The sequence below is a fragment of the Schistocerca cancellata genome, chromosome 4, assembly GCF_023864275.1.
Source record: "Schistocerca cancellata isolate TAMUIC-IGC-003103 chromosome 4, iqSchCanc2.1, whole genome shotgun sequence".
NCBI classification, from domain to species: Eukaryota; Metazoa; Arthropoda; class Insecta; order Orthoptera; family Acrididae; genus Schistocerca; species Schistocerca cancellata.
Window position 1 is genome coordinate 81,255,522 of NC_064629.1, and position 25,268 is coordinate 81,280,789.

Below are 25,268 nucleotides of genomic sequence, written 5' to 3' on the forward strand. Positions count from 1 at the left end.
GGGAAATCACGGAAAACCTAAATCAGGATGGCCGGAGACGGGATTGAACCGTCGTCCTCCCGAATGCGAGTCCAGTGGGCTAACCACTGCGCCACCTCGCTCGGTAGCCTTTGACTCCTGACAGGTAGACATTGTATTCTCCCACTTCCTCTCCTTACTCACCCCTTACCCGAATGTCACTAACAGCTAAAACGTCCAACCCCATCTAACTTGCAGCCTCTGCCAGCTCTACCTTCTTCCCAGAGTAGCCCCCACTGATATTAATAGCACCCCATCTAGTTAGCATTCGTTTGCAGAGTCTTATCTTAGGAGTCCCTCGTTTGTCAATTAGAGGTGGGACTCCGTCACCTCCAAAGGTCCAAGGCATAAATAACTAAAATAAATAAAACCATGCCATTTTCTGAATCTGTGCTGGTTGTATATCAACAGATCATTTTATTCGAGATATATTACATTGGAACACAGCATACGTTACAAAGTCCTGCACCAAATCGTTGTCAATTGTATGGGTCTATAATTCAGCAAAATACTCTATTTTCTTGCTTGTATATTGGTATGACCTTCGAACTTTTCAGTCTTTAGGTATGGATTTTTCATCCAGTGATCAGTTATGTATGATTGCTAAAAAAAAAAGCAGTTATTACGTACCATGCGCTGAAAGAAGCCTAACTAGTATACAATCTGGACCAGAAGACATGGCTTTAAAAAGTGGCCGAGGCTTCTTTTCTACACTAGGGGTATCTACTTCCAAATTACTCATGTTGGCTGAATTCTGAGATACTTACTGCATCTTCTTTTCTGAAGTAATTTCATAAAACTGTGTCTAGTAATTCTGCTTTAGTTGTGCTGTCGTCGGTACAATACCACTGCCATCAAGCAATGTAGGTATTGTGTCTTGCCACTAATGTACTTTAGGCACTACCGAAATCTTTTTCAATTTTCTGAAAGATTTCGAGACCATTAAAAACATCTTGCTCTTAAGTTTCGAGCATTTGAAAACTGTTGACTATCTTGGAGATTTTACGTTCTTTCACATCTGGCATGCTTTTTTCTTTTTTTTTTTTTTAATTGCTCTGATTGTTGTTCTCTGTGAATTTTTTTCTTTTTTTTTTTTACTGATTAGTGTTCCCTATGTACCACACAGGGGATTTGTTCCGCATATTAATTTACTGAGTATAAGAGGTTCAGTTGCTGTTAACACCACTACTCTGAATTTAAGCGGCAAACAGTCAATGCTTACATAGTTAATATGGAAGGAATGGGGACAGTCTCTTGGAAGGCATCAAGAGAACGTTTATCCCTTTTTTAATTTATATATTTCACATTTGTTTTTGGAGGGTTTGAGCAGTACCTTACTCATCTCACTACAACCACATTTTGGACACTAATTCCTGTACCTGTCAAGATGCTCTCTATATGCTCTGGATTGTTTGTCATTGATACATCTACTACGTCATCACAATAACCTGCAATTTGTGTGCACTTCTGAGCTAATTTTTCAAAATATATTACCAGCAGGAATGGCTAAAATCTTGTGTAGCGGCCTACAAAGGTTTGTAAACAATTATGCCATAATTTCCAGCATTAAAACAACATATTATGGTCTTTGCTATCTGCCTTGCTTGGCATTAGGTACAATCTCATCTCATCTTCAAAACACACAGTGAATTTCTCAAGTGCGTCATTCTCAGAAGCCCAGTCTCCAAATTTGCAATACTCGGATGACAGATTTTTATTCTCTAACGTAATTCAATTTTGTTCATCTAAAAAAAGGAACCAATACATCACTGTTAAATGACTGTTATAAGAATTAAAAAGTTAAAGATTGAGAATTTATTCCAATTTGACATGGAAAGTAGACCAAGAACATTTCATCAAAAAATCTCCCCCCCTCCTGATATATTTCCCTTGAGTACTTTTTTTCCCCTCCCCTTAAACTGAGCCCTCTCACACTACGTGAGGCAGCCTGTCTGATGTGGACTAGCATGGGTTGGCAACACACGATGCAGCCACTGCTTAGGTGTTGGGCATGGGGCTGATGACCCTACACTTTAAAAAAAGGCAAGCGTGGAAATGTAACAGAAGCTTCGGATACCGGATGGAAAATACATATCATGACCCCGACAAAGAAACCGGATAATGGGAATGTGAGGGTAATGCTTCAGACTGGAAACATGAAAGAAATGGACAGCAAAATTTTAAAATTTAAGTATGACACTGAAGAGCTACAGAAAATTGATGACAAGGAAACTGGGAGATCATCAGATCTGAGTTCTTAGCATATACTGTGCCAGAGGAAAGAACTGGCCAATTTGGAACAGGGTTTATAAAAACCAGGAGAGCTAGAATAAGCTTATTAGAATTTGAACCTATAAATGAAATAATATGCAGATCTAGAGTAAGAGAGAAATTTACAACTATATCAATAGTAAAGGCACATGCACCAACGGAGGAAAAGGTCGATATAATAAAAGAACTGTTTTATGAAGACCTGGAAAAAGCTAGTTGCACTGTTGATTTTAATGGTAGCAGATTTTAATGCAAAACTTGGAAGGAATGAGCATCAATATGGAGTCTCAGGAAAACATTCACTGCACAAAGAAAACAATGACAATGGAGTTCTTATGCATCAATTTTCTGCTTTCCACACAAAGGGATTACCTCAGCACATGGAAGTCTGCCGTCAATATAATAGTGAACTAGACTGGCTACATTTTATGAATGCCTGCCACTTCGCTTCAGTTATAGATGTACGGAGCTGCAGAGGACCACACCGTGACTTATCACAATGCAGCACGGTCAATCTTGAGAGATAGACCATTGTTATTAAACAACAATACAACAGAAAAGAGGACGAACTGGAATTCAGACAAGCTTAAAATTCCCGACGAAACAAAAAAAAAAAAAAAAATACCAACTAATACTAAATAGGGAATTCAGTAATGAAAAGCCACCAGCATTAGTTGGTAAAAGGTGGCGCAGGGTCGAAAAAGCCATTAAGGATGTTTCAAAGGAATAATAGGCATGAGAAGAAACAGCACAATTCAGGAATGGTTTGATGAGGATCGCAGGTTAGCAATAGAGGAAAAGAACAGGGCAAGAATGACATTGTTACAAAGAGACACCAGAAATAATATGAGACAATATAGACAATTAAGAGGAGCTAATTGGCAGTGGAAAAGAACAAAAAGAGAGTGGACTTAGAAGAAATTTCAATAATTAGAAGACTGAAAGAACAGACTGAATGAACAGACTGAAATTAGAAAACTAACATGCTGTAAGCAAAATAAATTGTAGATGCTACCAGAAAATAAAGACATGCTCAAGTAAACACGAGAAAATGATAGGGGAAGAATAACAGATAGTGGACAGATGGGCAAAATACTTCAAAGACACACTAAATACCAGCCAAGAAGAAGAACAGACACTGAAGAAGAAAGAGGGCAGCTGGAAGTAGGCAATGATGCAAGACAGTTGATGATGCAAAAGGTCTCTGTTTGTTTCCAATATGAGAAACAATCAGCCCCCCCGCCCCACAGGTGAAGATGGAATAAACTCTGAATTAACAGTGTATGGTGGAGGTGTTTTAATATGGGAGCTGCTCACACTAATTTGTCACATGTGGGAAACTGAAATCATGCACAATAACTGGTAAACTGGAATAATAATACCAGATTATAAGATATAACATAGAAGAGTGCGTGAAAACTACAAATGATGGAAAAGTTCTATGATCATAATATAGATCTGCACTTCCCATTCATCGATTTCAAACAAGCCTTTGGCAACATATATCAACAACAATTATTCAGCGTGCTGAGATAAGTTGGTATATGTGCCAAGCTAATAAACCTAAACAGAACGAAAATGACAGAGAGAAGAGATAAAGTAAAGAGATTTAATAGGACAAGTCAAAGCTTTGTCTTTAATAAAGTAGTGAAGTAAGGTGATAAGCCTCTCTACTGTCTTTTTCAATTTTGCCCTGCACAGCACAGTAAATCAAATAAATAAGCGATGCACCATATTCATGGAAACTAGTCAGACATGTGCATACCTGATAGCATTGCAACAGTAGGAAGAAATGCAAACACACTCAAAGAAATATACCTGACAATGGAAAACGAAGTATTAAAATTTGTCGTGATAGTAAATAAAAATAAAACAAAATATATGGTAATGCCACACAATGAGGCTAGAAAAAACTCCAAAGATGGAAATGGGAAATGTTTCAAAGGAGTGTCCTCTCTGGGAACCAACCATAGTATCAACTTATCATAACACTGGGAAGACTATGAGTGGAAGAATACAAGCCAAGAACAGAGTCTACTTTGCAAATATGCAACTCTTCACAAACAGCCACGTTACAATGAGAATAAAACTATATACAACTCCCTAGTTCACCCACTTGTCACATATGAGTCAGAGGTATGGATGCAGATAGAAGATGATGAAAATGTTTTAAGAATGTCTGAGCGAAAAGTACTGTGCAAAATTTATGGCCCAATAAGGGAGGAAGAATGCTGAAGGATACACTATAACACTGAGGTACAAGCATTATCACCAGGAAGGTATACAGTAAAATTCATCAAATCACGACAAATATGATGGATAGGACACACTGAAGTGAACAGCAGAGGATATGATACAAAAGGAAATGATGAAAAGATGTGACACTAAAAGAAAAGAGAAATCTAGAAAAAAAAGGATACTGATGATATTATAAAGGATCTCATCAGTGTGGGAGTCTGGGTGGTGGGGATAAAAAGGAGATAAGGAGGGAGGGATATAGGGAGATGGGGAGAAGGGTGGAGGGGGGGACAGAGAGAGAGAGAGAGAGAGAGAGAGATAGGGGGATAGGGAGGGAGCGAGCGGGGGGTGGGCCGGGGCAGCGGGGGGCCCCGAGCGAGCAGGGGGGGGGGGCCGAGGCACGGAGCGAGCGAGCAGGGGGGGGCCGAGGCACGGAGCGAGCGAGCAGGGGGGGGCCGAGGCACGGAGCGAGCGAGCAGGGGGGGGGCCGAGGCACGGAGCGAGCGAGCAGGGGGGGGGCCGAGGCACGGAGCGAGCGAGCAGGGGGGGGGGCCGAGGCACGGAGCGAGCGAGCAGGGGGGGGGGCCGAGGCACGGAGCGAGCGAGCAGGGGGGGGGGCCGAGGCACGGAGCGAGCGAGCAGGGGGGGGGCCGAGGCACGGAGCGAGCGAGCAGGGGGGGGGCCGAGGCACGGAGCGAGCGAGCAGGGGGGGGGCCGAGGCACGGAGCGAGCGAGCAGGGGGGGGGCCGAGGCACGGAGCGAGCGAGCAGGGGGGGGGCCGAGGCACGGAGCGAGCGAGCAGGGGGGGGGGCCGAGGCACGGAGCGAGCGAGCAGGGGGGGGGGCCGAGCAGGGGGGGGTGAGGCAGGGTGGGAGGGACCGGAGGGGGGGGTGAGGCAGGGTGGGAGGGACCGGAGGGGGGGGTGAGGCAGGGTGGGAGGGACGAGGGGGGGGTGAGGCAGGGTGGGAGGGACCGGGGGGGTGAGGCAGGGTGGGAGGGACCGGGGGGGGTGAGGCAGGGTGGGAGGGACCGGGGGGGGGGTGAGGCAGGGTGGGAGGGACCGGGGGGGGTGAGGCAGGGTGGGAGGGACCGGGGGGGTGAGGCAGGGTGGGAGGGACCGGGGGGGGGGGTGAGGCAGGGTGGGAGGGACCGGGGGGGGTGAGGCAGGGTGGGAGGGACCGGGGGGGGTGAGGCAGGGTGGGAGGGACCGGGGGGGTGAGGCAGGGTGGGAGGGACCGGGGGGGGGTGAGGCAGGGTGGGAGGGACCGGGGGGGGGTGAGGCAGGGTGGGAGGGACCGGGGGGGGGTGAGGCAGGGTGGGAGGGACCGGGGGGGGGGGTGAGGCAGGGTGGGAGGGACCGGGGGGGGTGAGGCAGGGTGGGAGGGACCGGGGGGGTGAGGCAGGGTGGGAGGGACCGGGGGGGGTGAGGCAGGGTGGGAGGGACCGGGGGGGGTGAGGCAGGGTGGGAGGGACCGGGGGGGTGAGGCAGGGTGGGAGGGACCGGGGGGGTGAGGCAGGGTGGGAGGGACCGGGGGGGTGAGGCAGGGTGGGACCAGGGGGTGAGGGAGGGAGGGTGGGAGGGAGTGGGGGGTGAAGGAGGGAGGGAGAGTAGCATGTAGGAACATAGTAGAAGAAGCCAAGTCTCACCAATTGCTGTAGTGCAATGGCAGAAAAAGAGGAGGAGGAGGAGGAGGAGGAGGAGGAGGAAGTTTAAGAGTTTCTGCTTTGCGTTTTAGTCTTGCATATGCAAGTGTCATTGTTACTCTCAGTAAAATGAAAATCAACATTACTATAAGCATATTTCATTTGTGAAGATAGGTTAAGCAGCCAGGGAAAAGTTTGTTTTCACTGTTAATTGTTTTAGGAAATACTTCATTGATTGGGAACAGCAGTAAAATGAAGATATATTCAGTGGTTATTGATTTTTCATTCACACATTAACATCGAAACCAAACTTCACAAGGCCTTTAATGTAGGAAGCCTGCTGATCAAATGTTGCACATATTTCTCTGTCCAACACTCCATTAGGCAACAGTACTGCAGCATCAGGTTATCAGCATACCACTCTCCTGGCCGTTAATGATAGCTTTCAGAAAAAGGAGACATTACTTTTCCACAAAATAATCCTTAATAGTCTTTGGGGGGCTGAATGGACCCTACTAGAGACCTCCAGCCAAGCAAAAATCCTTGGCAGTAGTGAGGATTGAACCCGAGTCTCCACGTGACAGCAAGACACACTGGCTGCACAGCTATGGACTAAGTAGACAAAACCATAATAATTCCCTAATACAGAGCAACTACTCTCTCCTACTCAAAGGATTATATTAATTTGAAACAGCAAGACCAAACTCCTTGCTCACCAATCCTCCGTTAGAACAACAAAGTGGACCACAGCATTCACATGTCTACACTAACATTTACCAAAACTGCAATACTGAGAACAACATATGACAAATATATTTTATACAACAGTTTAGGTACAAATAACTAGGACTGCACAACTGTACAGACAGTCTACCGTAAGTTAGCCTGGTGTGCTGCAATCAGAGTTTCTATATGCCTTGGTATATTATTCAAAGGCGTCTAGATATGTTCCACATAAACCTTCCCACACATGGTTAGCAGGCAAGTCCACAAAGTATCAACAGCAGTTGCTAGAGGACAGCAACAAACAAACTGCCAAACAACTATTATCCAGAAATATTTGCTGAACAATACGCAGGGCAAGTAATCTGTTTTTCGAAGAAGGCCGGCACATTCATCACTACACACCAACACAGTGGTAGTCAGTACTGTCCCTACCGCCTACTAGTGGGCATTACAGCTTTCATGGTGGGCAGTATGTGGTAGGGGTTTTAAAAACACTTTTTTCAGTTTTTCATAAAATTTTGACAAAGTATTTGGTACATTTATTATATGTTTTAATTTGCTGTAACTGTGCTTTGTAAATTTTGTAGAGTAAAGTGACTTTCCCACTTCATAAAGCACCATTATTGAAGACCTGGTGGGTGGTTAGAATATTTTACTATTAACACAGATATAAAAGTGGGCAGTAAGAAAGAAAGTTTGACTACCCCTGCACTAACATGTATGTGTCCATCACTGTATGGAAAGTTGAAGCAGGAGATATACAGGGTGATTCAAAAAGAATACCACAACCTTAAAAATGTGTATTTAATGAAAGAAACATAATATAACCTTCTGTTATACATAATTACAAAGAGTATTTAAAAAGGTTTTTTTTTCACTCAAAACAAGTTCAGAGATGTTCAATATGGCCCCCTCCAGACACTCGAGCAATATCAACCCGATACTCCAACTCGTTCCACACTCTCTGTAGCATATCAGGCGTAACAGTTTGGATAGCTGCTGTTATTTCTCGTTTCAAATCATCAATGGTGGCTGGGAGAGGTGGCCGAAACACCATATCCTTAACATACCCCCATAAGAAAAAATTGCAGGGGTAAGATCAGGGCTTCTTGGAGGCCAGTGATGAAGTGCTCTGTCACGGGCTGCCTGGCAGCCGATCCATCGCCTCGGGTAGTTGACGTTCAGGTAGTTACGGACAGATAAGTGCCAATGTGGTGGCGCTCCATCCTGCTGAAATATGAATTATTGTGCTTCTTGTTCGAGCTGAGGGAACAGCCAATTCTCTAACATCTCCAGATACTGTAGTCCAGTTACAGTAGCACCTTTGAAGAAAAAGGGACCAAAAACTTTATTGGCTGAAATGGCACAGAAAACGTTCACCTTAGGCGAGTCACGTTCATACTGAGTTGTTTCCCGCGGATTCTCAGTGCCCCATATACAGACATTGTGACGGTTGACTTTCCCGTTAGTGTGGAAAGTTGCTTCATCACTAAGCTTTCTGTTGAGCGGTCGCCATCTTAGCATCAACTGACGCTGACGCCTAGTCAACAGCGCCTCAAGCGAACAAATGTACAACTAAATGAAACTTTATAGCTCCCTTAATTCGCCGACAGATAGTGCTTAGCTCTGCCTTTTGTCGTTGCAGAGTTTTCAATTCCTAAAGTTGTGGTATTCTTTTTGAATCACCCTGTATGTATCTCCACCACTGAAGTACAGCCTTCAAAAGACAGCATTCAAACACTAATGCGAATAGATCCACACATATTGCACACTGTGGATGAAACCGTATACTTAGGTATAATGAGTGACCTAAACAGCTATCCACAACCAGAAATTCCTTGGTCCACAAGTCTCTTGTCTGCATCTACCGATATTAAAATTTTGTACATCACTTTAGCACATTCTGAGCATCAGAGCTCTGACAGAAGCCTTGCACTCAGCCTGAACTGTTATCTCCTAAGGTCAGACTACATAATTTACATTCCATTGACTGAGTATGTAGAGGCCAATTGTGATCACATTTTAACATAATGTAGCCCATTACAGTCTTCATACCTTCCAAAAGGTACAGTTTTCTGTCATTACCTACTGATACAGATTTTGTGAAATATTTTGCAGAACATTTTCACAACATTGAAAAGTCAAATGAAGACATAGTACAAGTTGTCTTTATATATTGCATACTGCTAAATGATTGTCAACATAGTTAGTTTATCATTTTTACATTAATGTGCTGTAATTAGATCATGTTAATGATCAACATTTCTCTATGTGCATTGTGCAATTGTAAATACATATTTAAGACAAATATTGATAGATTAACTGATTTTATGTCTGATGTTCTTTATACCAAATGTGACAAGCAAAACAGAGTCAAGTTGTGAAGTGAAGATTAAATGCGAAAGGTTGAACATCAAGTGACGATCGTAGTTTATGTGGGTGATTGGGTGTGCGAATAATCAGTATTATTATTATTATTATTATTATTATTATTATTAAACATAAAAATATATTTATTTACAGTTTAAGGTAATAAACAGTGAATGATAAGGGGCCAAGAAAAAGTTTTCTGGGGGCTCAAAACAGGAAAGGAGCAAAAGATAAAATTGAAGTAGTAAATGAATTGGCTTCCTAGAGGAGAAGATGGCTCCACGAAGCAGGTGCATCATTAAGCTCCAATAGTAATTCCAATACTAAGATTTCACATATTTCAAATAAATCTTGTAATTTGGACATTCAAGAAAATTTGACTGAAGAATCGAGTCATTAACCTCAGATGATGGTGAACAGCCTTCATCGTCGATATTATCTCAGTATGAAAATAACCCTGAACTAGCATCTAGTGACTTACTGCAGTCGAGCAAAAAAGACAAAATTCTAAATCTAATGGACCTAGGTACACGGCTGGACCAGAAAAAAATTATAGGTCAACAACAGTCATTTTCCAGCAAACAAGCTGTAGTTCTAAATGATAAATATCCCAATAAAAGAGTTTAGGTTCACAGAACATAATTGTAGGCTTGAGGCACAACACATGTGGTTTGTAACAATGACAAATAAGGAAAATATTACGTGATTTTGGCTTGTTTATTCAAAAACAAAAAATACAATTTACTGTACAGCCTGCAAGCTATATGCCAGCACTTATATATCAGCCTTGCGCACAGACCATCTCATTAATTGAAAAAAGGCTTCAGAAAGATTATCTGAGCATGAAGCATCACAAAGACTGTTTTATCAACAGAAAAACTCATCTGCAGCTAATTATATTGTGATGTGGAGTGCAACATAGAGCAATTCATTCACTCTGAGAAAGAAAAATGGAGACATAATCTACATGTAGTAATAGATGCTGTCATGTATCTTGCCATAAGCTGTCTTTCTTTCTGAAGCTGTAAAGAAACAAGAGTGATATGAAAAATTTCCTCAAACTAATCAAGGAAATTTTCTTAATTCAATAACTCTGCTCATCAAATACAATCCTGCTCTAAAGTGCTACTAGTTAGACCACATTGAAAAGGACAGGTATTCTATTTGTCGAAGGCAGCACAAAATGAAATCATGGATATAGTCACAAACGAAGTTCAAAATACCATTATCAATGAGTTTTAGGAGACCAACTATTTCACCATCATGTTTGACTGTACTGCATATGTATCTCTCACAAAACAAATAAGACAGGTGATTCATTAAACAAATGTAACAGAAACTGAATGTGAAATAAAGAAAAGTTTTACTGATTTTATAGAAGTCGATGGAAAGAATAAAGAAGACAACACACATTGAATTCTAGAAAAACTAGAAGCTGATGGTTTGGATGTGCAACAGTGACATGAACAATCTTATGATAATTGATCTAATATAGTCGGCATATATAAATGAGTCCAATCCGGAATTATGAAAATGAATGAACGCAGAGTTTGTACTATATCTAACACACTCTTTAAATCTTGTGGGCGTGTATTCAGTGTCCAGAGACATTTAGCCTGTTTGGCTTTACTGGATCCACAACACAATGGAAAATAATACCAAAGTGTACAAAAAACAACTTAAAAGGAAGTGAACAAACAAGATGATCAGATAAACATCTAGCTGTTACAGCTGTATTAAATAACTTATTGGAAGCTGTCAAAGCTCTGAAAGAAACTGAAGAATTCCCTCTTGCTGCAAAATCTAACTATTAAGCTGGTCATCTAATATATGTGGCGATGGATTTTAAATTTATCCTAAACAATTTGAGCTAGCATTCTTTGACATATTAATAGAGTGAATGTCAAAATACAGAAAGAGGGCATTATCATTTTGCATTCTACAGCACTAATGCAAGAACTCATTAAGATCTTGCAAGAAATGAGAGAAAAACCAATATAACATCGGATCAAAGAAGCTCCACATGTATCACGAAAGCTGGAAATCGAGCCATTCCTCAAAAGAAAACAAACTTCCAGAAAGAAAAGACAACACGATGAAATCTGCAAGGCCGAATCAAGAACACAAGACCTGACTGACACACAAACCTCCAGATGTCAGATACATCAGTACCAAACTTTGCATATCAACAGAGTATCAATCAAAACACCGAATGAGTTCATACCGCGTGCTGTCATCCAGCAGAACATGTATAAACGATAATTAAAAGAAACTCCAGAACTACAGAGCTTATATATGCGTGATTGTTTTGTAGATCCCGTGTGGGTGAGTTGGTAGAGCGTGAGGTGGTCATATTAAAGGTCCCGTGTTCAAACCCCACCAAAGACAATTTTTTTAACTATTTACGTGTGAAACTGTTATGTGTTAGAACATTTTCCTGACATGTATACGAACTTTTCAGAGTTTCTAGCAATGTTCTTTTGGCAGTCTGCATTCGCTTCATTAGTTGAAATTAGCAAACCCATAGAGTACATTTGTATAGGCACGTGTGGTGTTCTGTTGGACAGGTGAAACAGAAAAGATACCACTCATGAAGCAGCTAATGCATTTGTAGTTTTACAGAATAACCATAAACAGCTGGAACTGTAGCATAAAGAACTGCATCACACACGTGTGGAGGTAGTAGTAGTAGTAGTAGTAGTAGTAGTAGTAAGGTGGCACTGGCGTACATCAGATGTGCGTGCTGTGACTAGATACTTATGTTTGTGCACACATACAAATGGGTCTGCAGTTGCTATCCAGTCTGCATGCTACAGGTACTTCTGTTGCGCAACACAAATCTGTGGAACGTTATTGACATTCTCATCGAACTGTTGCATAGCGACTGTTGCGTAAGTACAACTACGGAAATAACTGAAAATTAAAAGAAAGTGTGCATCATTCCTACTGGACATAATTGATCAATGGAATGCATCGAATGTCACCGAAAAGGAAACATTAGATATGGATGAGCAAACACCAGGTCAAGTGGAATCGTTCGTTTGTGACCAAGAGAATGGACTAGAGTGGATGATGTCTTCGATATAATTGCTAGAAGGATCCTCTAGCGATGAAAATGATGAAATACCACAGAAGGAGAACAGGATAGTGTTTTACTCAAGAAACAAGAAAATAAAAATGCTTGCATTTTGGCTTAACCTCAGAAAGCAGCCAAAGCCAACCCAAACCTTTGCACGTCACATGATGTCTGCAATGAAAAACAGATTTCACACTAGATGTCCTTCATGGTGTTTGTTGCATGAATGGAAATGGCACTGAGAAAGTGGGGAGTTAATCTCTGTGAAGGAGAAGTACAAACACACATTACAATACATGTGATGGAGATCTTCAAACACTGTTGCCAGGAAGATTGATGTATTCATGATGGAGACATCAAATTGTGGGTGAAAACAAAAGCAAAACAGATAAATTTCCCAAGATCTGATGCCAGTGACAGTTGGGTCTTGCGCTGGAAGCATAAAAACAATGTTGTAAGCCGTAAAGTCAAATAATTTGTTGCAATGAAAATATACCACAACAGAAATGACATCCAGAAAATGGCAGAGGACCAGCAACAAGAAACTCATGCCCTCATGACAGCCTGCACAGATGCAAATATCTACAATAACGACAAGAGTGGATTCAATAAGGAAAAGATTGTGGATCACACTCTTGCAACCAGAGGTTCTAAAGATACTGTACGGGCTGTACAGTCCAGTCATGCAACAACCCATACGTACATTCGTAGCCTCATTCTTTGAGTGCTCATACACATGTTCCCAGCACCAAATTTAATCATCCACTCTACAGGGTGTATACATGGACAAGGAAATAAAAATTCCCGGATTTTTCCTGGATTTCCTCGTTAAAAATACAATTTCTCCCGGGTGAAAACACACGTTTTCCATGTTAAATGACAGTAGATTTTCCCTCGGAATTGTAAAACTTATCAATCCCTTGAATGGTTATGTTTTTATACACAGGCGTAGAATTTCCCGGCACTTTAGGAAACGAAACTCAGGGGAAGAAAAATGTTTTGGGAAGATCTTTGATGGGCAGCAACATGTACGCTGCATATTTTTGTATTGTGGAAGTATAAATCTGAATTCCAAATACCACATGTTAGTTTCTGAACCATTGAAATTGAGATTGCGGTGCGGTTTTGTAAGCCAGTGATAGCTCATGTCACGTGATCTCAATAGCCGATGACAGCAGATATTCAGACCATAGGACACATGAAGTACTCAGCCAATAGCAACATCACTGTTAAGTAGCGTGAATACACGAACAGGAAAAGTTAACGTTTTAAATTAATATATGTAGTGTTGCAACTAGAAAAGCAAAGTGTTCACATACTGCAAGAGAAGCTAAGCTTTCATGTATAATGTTGATCTCTTTTGCACGTATTACACTTTAGGATATATCCCACAAATATGCCAACAAAATTTTTAGCAGAGTCCAGTGACTTGTCCTCGAAGTTTTATAAAAATAAATTAGTTACCACACAGGAGAGAGGGGGCATCCTGTAGTATTACATCAATTTGCTCATAATAACGTCATAGGTGTCTGATCTGGGCTCAAAATTCCTCTAAATGGCTCGTTACCAAAGAGTTGATTTTTAAATGAAAGCCAAACACTCTGTGATTTACGAATTCATCGTACATTCTCGTGCATAGGCCAACTTGCGTAAAAGGAAATTTACTTTTAAAGTAATGCTTTTCAAACTACCATTCGCAATATTTTCCAGTGACATGTTAGAAACAGGTTCGTTCCAGTAGTTGTCAGAGCATGCCAGATAACAGGCGCCACCGTGCTTGAACAGCTATGATGACACAGGAAGCCCGTATGTTTGTACGTGTAAAACATTAAAAGAACTTACATTATGTCATAAAAGAAACAAGACATCAGAGGATACTCCAAAAGCATTGGAATTTCGTGAACCATACTAAAATGTGCACATTTGAATTGCATCCTTAAAGTGCACATTTGTATGTGCAGATTCCCAATGAAGTAGACCTCGACCTGATATTAAGCTTTTCAGTGTGGTTCACGGGATGCAAATTTTCTTGGAGTACCAGTATTGTATTGCATCATATTTGGTTCTTTATTATGGCATAATGCCATGCATGTAGAAGATGAAAATGTGCACTTGAAATGCAGCGAGCAGTTGAAACTAGCCGATAGTGTGGAATTAAACACTTTGTTTCAAATACATTGACTGCCTCTGCGGGAAAGATTAATGAAAGCTAAATTTCTTTAGAAAACCGACAAAAATAACTTCATTGCTCTGCAAGGCGATTAATGCTTGACTGTTGGAAAGGTGGAAATAAAATAAAAGCTGAAACTAATAACATATTTTAGCCTTCCGTAATTATGTGAATGTATTTTAATTCACTTGATAGCTCCTGGCCACAGAAATCTGCTTTGTTTTCATTTGACAAGACAGCAGTAAACGAAGAGGAAACAGCAAAACCACTAAATGCAAACACAGGTCACGTGGAGACTACACACTTCCCCACTATAATTCAGACTGTTCTGTGTATCAGTTCCGGGTCTACGATATTTCCGCACCTGGGCAATACTAGATAGTGGCGCCCCCCCATGCCCTCCACCATCGAGGGTTTGAGATAGGATGTAAAAAAATTGAATTTTCAAAAATATGTTCATTTGTAGTGCACATCTTTCTGAAGAGTCAAACACAAAACATATGTGCTCGAGGAAATGTAAGGCATGTTATTTGGTCTGAAGTGTGCCAAAGTGCAGTGCCACACCTCTTCACACAACATTCTTCTATTGCACATCACTGTATTTCACTCTGTGGAATTGAAATGCATATATTTTGTAATGGATGCCATCAGACTATATTCAGGACAGTGGAAATTAAAATGTCCTGTGGTGCCTCTCCTGCTCCCAGTCAGCCGGTTTGACATCCTGCAATCTCTTTTATTTCACCCCTCGCAATTAATAGTTCATATGGGATTATTTGTTATCAGAAGAACAAGAGCTCAGAAAATTTGCACTCTTTATTGACTATTAGGCAATAACTTTCTTTTTTGCTTGACATAAAACTAAATATAGGATATGTAAAACCAGTACAAGACAAGCCACAAGCAAGACAGTACACTTTTCTTCAACCCTTAGCTCCTAGCATTTTTTCTCTCTAATCTTGCTACAGCTTTATGTGGCGTGCTTTCCTTTCTGTGAAAGAATCTATACGTCAACAAAGTTCGTCAAACGTTTTGCTACATGAAAAATCGAAATATCGTTGTCTAAGACTTCGAAAGCTGTTAATACAAATAGTACTCAAGACTGGTGTGGTTTCTCAAACTGATTACACGTATTTTTGTTACTGTCTGTTAGATAAATCAAAACAGGTTTTCTAATACTGCAGAAATTGTAACACACATCAAATAAACCAGGCTGTTTTGGCACAAATGGTCATTTTTATAATGACAATATAATTCGTGAAGTACCAATATCAAATGCCAATTAGGCCTACTACAAGCAAAAAAGCTTTATTTTAGTTTCACATTTCATTCATATGCTCCAGTTTCTCAAGCATGAGATCGAAACGTAGCAGTATGACATTTTTATATAAATTTGGAATCATCATATTCTTCCATAATTTGTGTGATGTCCCTGTTTCTTCTCCTTCCTCATTCTAACAAACAATCTTGTCATTACTAATACCGAAATGATTCCTGCCACTGTCAAAACTAATTTGCCGGTTAACTTCACTAACCCTGCCAGAATCACCGGTATAGTTATCGTGCAATTATTCTCCAGTTAGCATTTTTATATGTTCGTACAATGCGTCTTCTGCACTACTTCCAGAATAGAACTTAAGCGACTGCTAACCGGGGACTATGCAACTGGCCCTTACTAGTGTAGCGAACTGAGCAAAAATTTTCTGTCAAAATTTCATTTTCTTGGATACACTGAGGAGATAATACATAATCTTTCTTACCTGCTATTCCTGTTAGTCACTTATTTCCACTGTGGTAGTCTGAATATATGGATTTCACTACTAATTATAACAACACTGGTCATTTACAAACCCAATCAACCACATAATCAGACCATTCGGCTTTACTCCGCTCAGCTCGTACAGCCCCATCCCCTTTTGCCTGCTGGAAAGTTTATTTCTAGATACGAGGAGGATTCCCCTGACATAGACATCACCTACACTATGCATGCATTGAAAAATCAACTTGTGATTCATTCAGAATCAGCTTAGAATGTGCACAAAAACCAACAGACCAATGTGCACTGGATGCTAGGTGCTTTGTGAAACAAGGTTTTTTCCCCCCCTCAAGAATATGAGTTTGTAGTCTTAAACATTTTGAAAGCACAGAACAGAACCACAGAGCACAGTTTTTCCCCAGGCATGCTGGTACACGACGCACGCGCTCGTTGCGGTATGGGTGCGAACTACAAGTGTCTACAATAAAATGGAACTTACTTAAAAAACATGCCTCTTTTCTGAGCCTAATTCAGAAGAGTGATTATCCCGTTTAGATTGTAACTCAGACATGATTTTACATACATGCGAGTCTGACGGAATAGGCAGCCATGCTTCTTGACATGAGAGGTAAGGACTGTAACTGCTATCTAGTAGAATTTCCCTATAAACTATGTATGCTTTGCAACTGGGAGTTGATGGACTTATCTCCCCAATCCGCAGAGTGAGTTGTCAAGGGACTTTGTAATGCATTCTAAAAGGTAGAGACCTTCCAGTGGCATCAGGTATGTGATCAAAGGTGAGAGAGAGGTGACATTAAATGGGAAATAATAATAATAATAATAATAATAATAATAATAATAATGTGAAGAATTATGCCACGAGTCAGCACTTACCAGGGAAGAGCTATTAGAGAGGCGACCAGATGGAATGCTCATATTAGGAATAGCTGTTCTGCATGTCAAGTGTCATTGGGTAAAAGCCTTCAGTGTTTAAACCATTTTCTGGGTGTTAAGTCAGACTGTTCTCCCGGGTGGAAGAGGCAAGCTGTTGACCTTCCAGTATGTGTTGATGTTCAAAAGAGTTACATGTTGCTCGAGACAGAAGTTGGTGTTTTTGTAAACACTTGTCACCAGTTTTGTAAAGGCCTTGTCGCTACTACTGTGGAGGCCAAGTTGCCACTGTCGTTACAGTAGGCCAAGTTTGTGAAACAGCTTCTGGTGCAGTACACCACTGAGAAAAGTTCTCCCTGACACTATTACACAGCTATGCCCCAGGGACAAGTAACAGGATAGGAGAACAAAGATTCTACAACACTCGCAACAAATTAGTAACAAAGTCACATAAATAAGTTAAAAAGTTTGCTAATATTTATGACTTGTCGAAAAATTAAGTCTGCAACATTGCTTGTAATATAACACAAAAAAGGCCCTCAATGGCTAAGTGCAAATAACCGTAGGTAAACTTCACAGTACACAGCAAATGCAATATACAACTACTGCCTGTTCACCTCTAAGAGGTCACTATACAACATTCCCTGTCTAAATCAGCCCTGGATGATGATCTACAACCAAGTGGGCGAGAGCTGCTCTTCTGTTGCCGAGTAGGCTTCTGTCCGTTGTCTGGTCATTGGAGGATTGTACTCAGCCGGCAACTGGCCGAGGCAAAGTCTAGATCTTTGCCCTCAGTGCCGCCTGTGGCACTGGTGGAACTTGGGCAAGAGACGAATCTATAGAGATCTGGCACCAACTCACATCTTTGCAGCTGTGGTGCTTTTGTCCTGGTTGTGTTTTGTTCGAACGACACAGCAGTAGTTGACTGTGATCATCAGCTTTAGTCTTCTCATGAAAAGCTTACAAGGTATTGAAAATTTCTGTTCAGTTGTTTTTCCAATTTTTTCAGGCAAGTAATGCAGGTTAGTTCATGTGTGTATGACTGGTTGGTGGGAGCACTGAAGTAGAATATAGAGGGAGTGTTGACAAAAGACATCCTTTTTTGTGGTTTAACGAAAATGAATGAATTGCATTTTGTTCCCTTGGAAACTGGAAGTGTGTTAATTTTACTATGACTATTAACCTACATAACTTTCGACTGTTATTGTTTCTTCTTTGTAGAAATTTTAAGCAGAAGTTGCAAAGAACCAGTTGTAGGTGGTGCACTGGCTGTTAGCAGCTTATGTTTTCCAATCCAGTGTTTGAATCTTGGATTTAATAACAGCACAATTTATTGCTGCATGGCTTTTAAGATTGGACCAGAAGTGCTGACTGTTTTTGAACTTTGTCAGATGGGTGAAAGAGTGGCTGCTGACAATCATCAAAATTGTTTAACAAATGTAACGGTCTCAAGAACTTACCTATGTCACGTGCCACTCGTTACCAGAAGTGTAGAATTTTGTCTACGGATGTAAGACTTTTTGTGCCTTCACAACATCACGAGAACAGGAACATTTCAGTGTATATGATATGAATGTGTTTGGTTTTGCAAAAAATTCAAGTTTTTTTTCTGAAATGGTCTTTTTGTTTTCTTCTTCTGGCTAGCAACAAATGATTGATTGGTGGGAATCAGCAGAATTTTCCCACCAATAAACAGAGTGCTTCTATGATTTAAGGTGTTTCTTGACTTTCCCTTTCCCACCCAATTAGATAATTAAAAAATTGGCAGAATACTGATTTCGACTTATAGTGGCCACTCATAGCCATCCGACCCATACTTGACAACACTACACATAGAACCAACAAAGTACTTAGCATACAAGAAGAGCCGAAAATAACTATTTGCACATTAAGACTTTTGGCATTGTCAAAATATGTTGACAGATTTTGTTTTCTGGTTGTTACAGAGCAGAGTGTAGACACTATACACCGGCAGTCAGTCATGAGTGTAAGCATGGCCATTACATTGTCACAGGGATTGCCAATCCCTTCTGGTGTCGTGAAGGTCATAATCTAACTCCACGGTGGACCACAACTAGTCTTTTCACTCATTTCAAAATAAGAAAGGAGAATAACAAGCACAGAATAAAACATTTGGTAATGGCTACTATGCAGTTAATGGCATAGGCTGGCAGTGTCGCAAATGAGGTAGTTCAAGATCGACGTTTGCCGGTATCTGAGACAAGCACAGTTCAACACACCTGTCACCTAAAACTGCCATATTCAAAATTCCAACTTTTGAACTTTTAGATACAAGACAAATGTGTGTTCATCTGTTCTAAGATGCTAGGCCCCACAGATGAATCCTATGCTGAATTACACTAGACACCATTCAACCACCCACAACAGACATGGCATCAGAGCATCGAGCACACCAATAAATCATTGCATTCCTGCACTTTCTGTGTTACAAAGATATTCTTACACATATTATCTTTCCAAACTGGGCTTCACCAGAACATATCCAATACCAGTGACTGAAAATTTGTTCAATTTTTGATATCTTGTACGAAGAAAACAGAACTGTTTCAAATTATCTCTGATAAAATGGTTCATCAGGATGCAGTTAGCTTTGAAATAGAATTTCTTGGGTAATTTCACACTTTCCAATTTGAGGCAGAATTTGGACCTATATTCACATGTATCACAAAATGAGGTGTCTAATAATCGTGCAGAAAAGGAAACAATAACTATATCATACTGATCATTAGGAAATAGTCTGACAGAAATAAATACATAAATACCAAGTTAGATTAATATTTCTTAAATTCATTCAGTATGTGCGCTCAAGATGAAAATGAAAATTACAAGGAGCAGAAAGTACCCATTACACAGCAAGTATTTTGTTGTTATTTTTTCCTCAATTTTTGTGCTGTCTGCTAGACTATCATCGCCCCTGTCAAACACAACTTCAGCATTAACTGCCCAAATGTCGTAATGTGCTGTTGGCTAACAAAGGAAGTCTCACAGCCGTACTTCTATGCACTGGAAATATGTATGACTCTGTGCCAGTAGCATATTCTGTGCACTTAAAAGAAACCTATTAAAATATGGAAATCCTGCTGAAGGCATTAAACTATTCGAAATACCAATGGGGTGTGTAGACCTGAAAGCCCTGGGAATGCTGCTGGGACAACAGTCAAGCTTTACATTCATTTCTTGTACCTGTGAATCACATCGGAGTAGAATAGAATAGTCTACCAGAACAACAATGAATCTGGGGGAGGGGAGGGGGGGATGTGATAAGAGAATCTCTGGTGAAATGAGAGAAAATCATCCTGGCACCTCTTCATATTAAACTGGGAATCATGAAACACTTTGTCTATGTACTGCCTAAAGATGGTGATTGTTTTAAGTACGTAAGTTCCAAATTTTCTTTTCTGTCTGAGGCTACACTTAAAGAAGGAATATTTGTGGAACCAAACATTAGAAGTTTAATGAAAGATGAAGTATTTGCAAATGTACCAACAGAAGAAGAATGACTGGCTTAGACAGGATTTAAGAATGTGGTCGACAATTTCTTGGGGAGTAGGAAACACCCAGATTTCAAAGCTATGGTAGAAAATATGTTGATAGCTTTGAAAAATTTAGGATGCAACACGACCTTTAAAATAAATTTTCTCCATAGCCATATTGACTTCTTCCCCAAACAATCTCGGAGATGTTAGCAAACAACACAGAGAAAGGGCTCATCAACACATGACAGAAACAGAATCGTGTTATCACAGCAGGTGGGACGAAGGCTGACTATCATTGGTATCTAGGGGTCTCTAAAAAGAGGCAATACAGCATAGAAGAAATTCTCAAAGACAAAATTCCAATATGAAGAGGAAGCAGCACTGAGGAAGTGCAGTGCCTTTTTAAGACTTGGGATATGTTGAACTTAAACTGCAGTGAGGTCTACGAACAAGTGAGTGCTGTTTCATTTTGTTTACTGCTTACATTTGCAAACAGTTTACAGGTTACTAGTAGAGCTGTGAGTGTCTTTATTAACATATTAATATGTCTTAATATTATATAAATATGACTATTCTTTATAGCATTATTAGCGTTTTCTCATATGTGATAGCCAAAATCTGACTTCACATTCTTCAACTGATGCCAGCAATTAATAAAGATCACCCTTCAGGATTAAAAGCTTTGAACAAAAATTTAATTCTGCAACCCTGCGCTATCCTTTCTAGCAACTGTTTGGATGGTTATGAGACTACCGAGAGACACTATATTCTCTACCTGCCTGAAGATCTGAATTATTCTCTGATGCCATCTGGCATACTACTTTGGGGAAGACTCTTAAAAGTTCTGTTTGGCCATAATGAGACTACTTCCACTGTTCAATTTCAACTTCACATATTTCAGTCACAAATACAAGGCGTACAACTCTGCTTCCGCTGTTTGCCGACAGGTGGCAACAACAGTAAGTAGCGGTTGAAAGAAACAGATCGCAGACGTCAGGCAGTTTAGCTTGGACCTCGGTCAACATAACCTCATTCAAACATTAGTCAATTTGTGTCTGCATCAAAAAGCTGTTCACAATTGAAAATGTCGGTTTATGAGCCTAATTCTCATCATCAATATGAAGAAAATAGGGACTGAGTCTCATTGAACACTCTCAAGTACATATGGTAAGGACGCTATTAGTGAATGAACGTGTCTCGAGTGGTTTCAATGCTTCAAGAATGGCGATTTTAACATTGTAGACCGACATAGTGATGGAAGAGAGAATGTTTTCGAAGAAGCAGAACTGGAGACATTGCCGAGTGAAGACTCGTGTCAAACTCGAGAAGAATTGGCACGATTAGTGAGAGTGAAATAGCAAGCCATTTCAAAATGTCTCAAGGCTATGAGCACGATTCAGAAAGAAGGAACTTGGGTCCCATGTGAGCTGAAACCGAGAAACGTTGAACGGCATTTGTATGTTTGTGAACAGTTGCTTCAGAGGCAAAAACGGAAGGGATTTCTGCATCGCACTGTGACTGGGGACAAAAAATGGGTTCATTAAGATAACCCTAAACACAAAAAATCATGCAGATATCCCGGCCACACTTCCATGTCGACACCCAAACCGAATATCATGGCTCCGAGAACATGCTCTGCATTTGGTGGGACCAGCTCGGCATCGTGTACTACGAGGAATTAAAAACAAGTGAAACAATCACAGGTGTTATCGAAAGCAATTAATGCATTTGAGCAGAGCATTAAAAGACAAACGGCTGCAATACAGCAAGAAGCACGATAAAGTGATTTTGAGGCATGAAGACGCTCAACCCCACATTGGAAGAGAGGTCAAAACTTACTTGGAAACGTTAAAATGGGAAGTCCTATCCCACCTGCCGTATTCTCCAGACATTGCTCCCTCTGACTATCACCTGTTTAGATCAATGGCACATGGCCTGGCTGACCAACACTTTCGATCTCAATAAAGTAGTCACAAATTGGATTGATTTGTGGATTGCTTCAAAAGATGAACATTTTTTTCGACGCAGGATTCGTACAGTGCCTGAAAGGTGGAAGAAAGTTGTGGCCAGTGATGGAAAATACTTTGAATGATACATGTGTAACCAATTTGTTTCATTAAAGCCTCAAATGTTGGGGGAAAAAACGGCGAAAGCAAAGTTGTACACCTTGTATAAAAATGATATCACTCAACTAAGTACCCATGTGCACGTTATATGATAAAATATCATCATCTGCTAGTAAAACTATATGCATGAACAGTGGAAAATCTCAGTGCACACCCTTGGCTTGTGATAAAGATTTACTGTTTCTACGAGCAGGTGCGAACTTAACGAACATAACTCACTTTATTGCAGATACATTACTTCTTATTTATGCCTAAAAGCATGAAGGCCATCTGAAGGCTACTGTAAATTTTTTTTTTCCTTGTAAAAGGGACAATGGTTGTCAATGGCTTCACATTTTATGCAACAAAAGCATAACATCACATGAATTAATAGCAATGCCAAATACACATCCATTAAAAAAAAATTGCAGTAGATAAAAATGTAATACCTTTTTCTTGGCTCCCTGGACAGACATTATGAATTTTTGCGGTATATACAGGACACACACGGTAATGGTCTCTTAACAAGCTGCTACAATTTTGTGCCACAACCTAAAACCTAAAGGGAATGGAAAACAACATTTACAGTTAATGTATCAAAACATGCACAATGAATGTGTGAAACAAAACAAATTCTCTACAGTTTAAAAATTAGTATTAAAAATATTCCCCTACCAAGTAATTTGAGTACTGATGACCACAAATAACTTTTCAAGTGTGAAATGTTTCTACATGTTTCAGTACCAGACATTATAGGCACTCAAACCAGTATATAAAAACAATTCCATAAATCTGATCCATAAATGAAAAACAAAGGCATTCTGAAAACTAACTCAAGTTTTAAAAAAATAAAAAAAATAATAAAAAAAACCAACTACTTCCACCTCCTCTAATGATAATATCTAGAATGCGAAAGAAAAACTATATAACTCAAAATTTAAGGTTCTTGTGTTTGTAGCCTCTCGTTCATCAAGGACTACTACTATTACAAAACACTTTTTGCGTTTAAGAGATTTTACAGCAGTTGTTTCATAATACAATGGCACTATAGCACTGCAATATACACACATCAAAAAAAGTTTTGTATCACCCCAGTTCCCAGAACTCTGGAAGATAGACGTTGACTATGGATATTGTACCACAGACACAGTCCCTTTGACTGTTCAGAGATGTCACTAAACCCAGCCAAAGACATAAACAACCAGGCATGTGTAGCACCTATTAGACGCAGGTGGTCTAACAGCCGTCAGTTCCAGTCATTCCACCAGGAAGGAAGTACACGGCTCGTACTGTCTGTAGTTCAACTATGCCTAGACGGTCAATACCGCAGTTCGATGGCGCCCGTGTTGTTACTTTGTGCCAGGAAGGGCTCTCAACAAGGGAAATGTTGAGGCATCTCAGAGTGAACCGAAGCGATATTGTTAGGACATGGAAGAAGTACAGAGAGACAGGAACTGTCAATGACATGCCTCACTCAGGCTGCCCAAGAGCTACCACTGCATTGGATGACCACTACCTACGGATTATGGCTCGGAGGATCCCTGACAGCAACGCCACCATGTTGAATAATGCTTTTCGTGCAGCCACCGGACGTTGTGTTACTACAAACTGTGCGCAATAGGCTGCATGATGCGCAGCTTCACTCCCGACGTCCACAGTGAGATCCATCTTTGCAACCACAACACTAAGCAGCACGGTACAGATGGGCCCAACAACATACCAAATGGACTGCTCAGGACTGGCATCATGTTCTCTTTACCCACGAATGTCGCATATGCCTTCAACCAGGCAATCGTCGGAGACGTGTTTGGAGGCAACCCAGTCAGGCTGAATGCCTCAGACACACTGTCCAGCTTGTGCAGCAAGGTTGGTGTTCCCTGCTGTTTTGGGGTGGCATTATGTGGGGCCGATGTACATCGCTGGTGGTCATGGAAGGCGCCGTAATGGCTGTATGATACGTGAATGCCATCCTCCGATCAATAGTGCAACCATATCGGCAGCATATTGGTGAGGCATTCGTCTTCATGGACTACAATTCGCACCCTTATCGTGCACATCTTGTGAATGACTTTCTTCAGGATAATAACATCGCTCAACTAGAGTGGGCAGCATGTTCTCCAGGCATGAACCCTATCGAACATGCCTGCGATAGATTGAAAAGGGCTGTGTATGAACGGTGTGACCCACCAACCCCTCTGAGGGATCTACACCGAATTGCCAATGAGGGGTGGGACAATCTGGACCCACAGTGCCTTCTTGAACTTGTGGATAGTATGCCATGATGAATACAGGTATGCATCAATGTGAGAGGAAATGCTACTGGGTATTAGAGGTACTGGTGTGTACAGCAATCTGGACCACCACCTCTGAAGATCTTGCTGTATGGTGTTACAATATGCAATGTGTGGTTTCCATGAGCAATAAGAATGGCGGAAATGATGTTTATGTTCATCTCTATCTCAATTTTCAGTACATGTTCCAGAACTCTCGAAACCAAGATGATGCA

At 40.8% G+C, this 25,268-nt stretch overlaps 1 protein-coding gene across 1 annotated transcript in view; it reads right to left on the reverse strand.

Moving 5' to 3' along the window:
- LOC126183661 (metal-response element-binding transcription factor 2) overlaps positions 1 to 25,268 on the reverse strand; it is a 118,497-nt gene that overhangs the window by 48,176 nt on the left and 45,053 nt on the right. The window contains exon 2 of the mRNA XM_049925806.1: positions 23,212 to 23,321. Coding sequence (XP_049781763.1) covers positions 23,212 to 23,238 — 27 coding nt within the window. The 5' untranslated portion in view covers positions 23,239 to 23,321. The remainder of the gene's footprint in view (positions 1 to 23,211; positions 23,322 to 25,268) is intronic.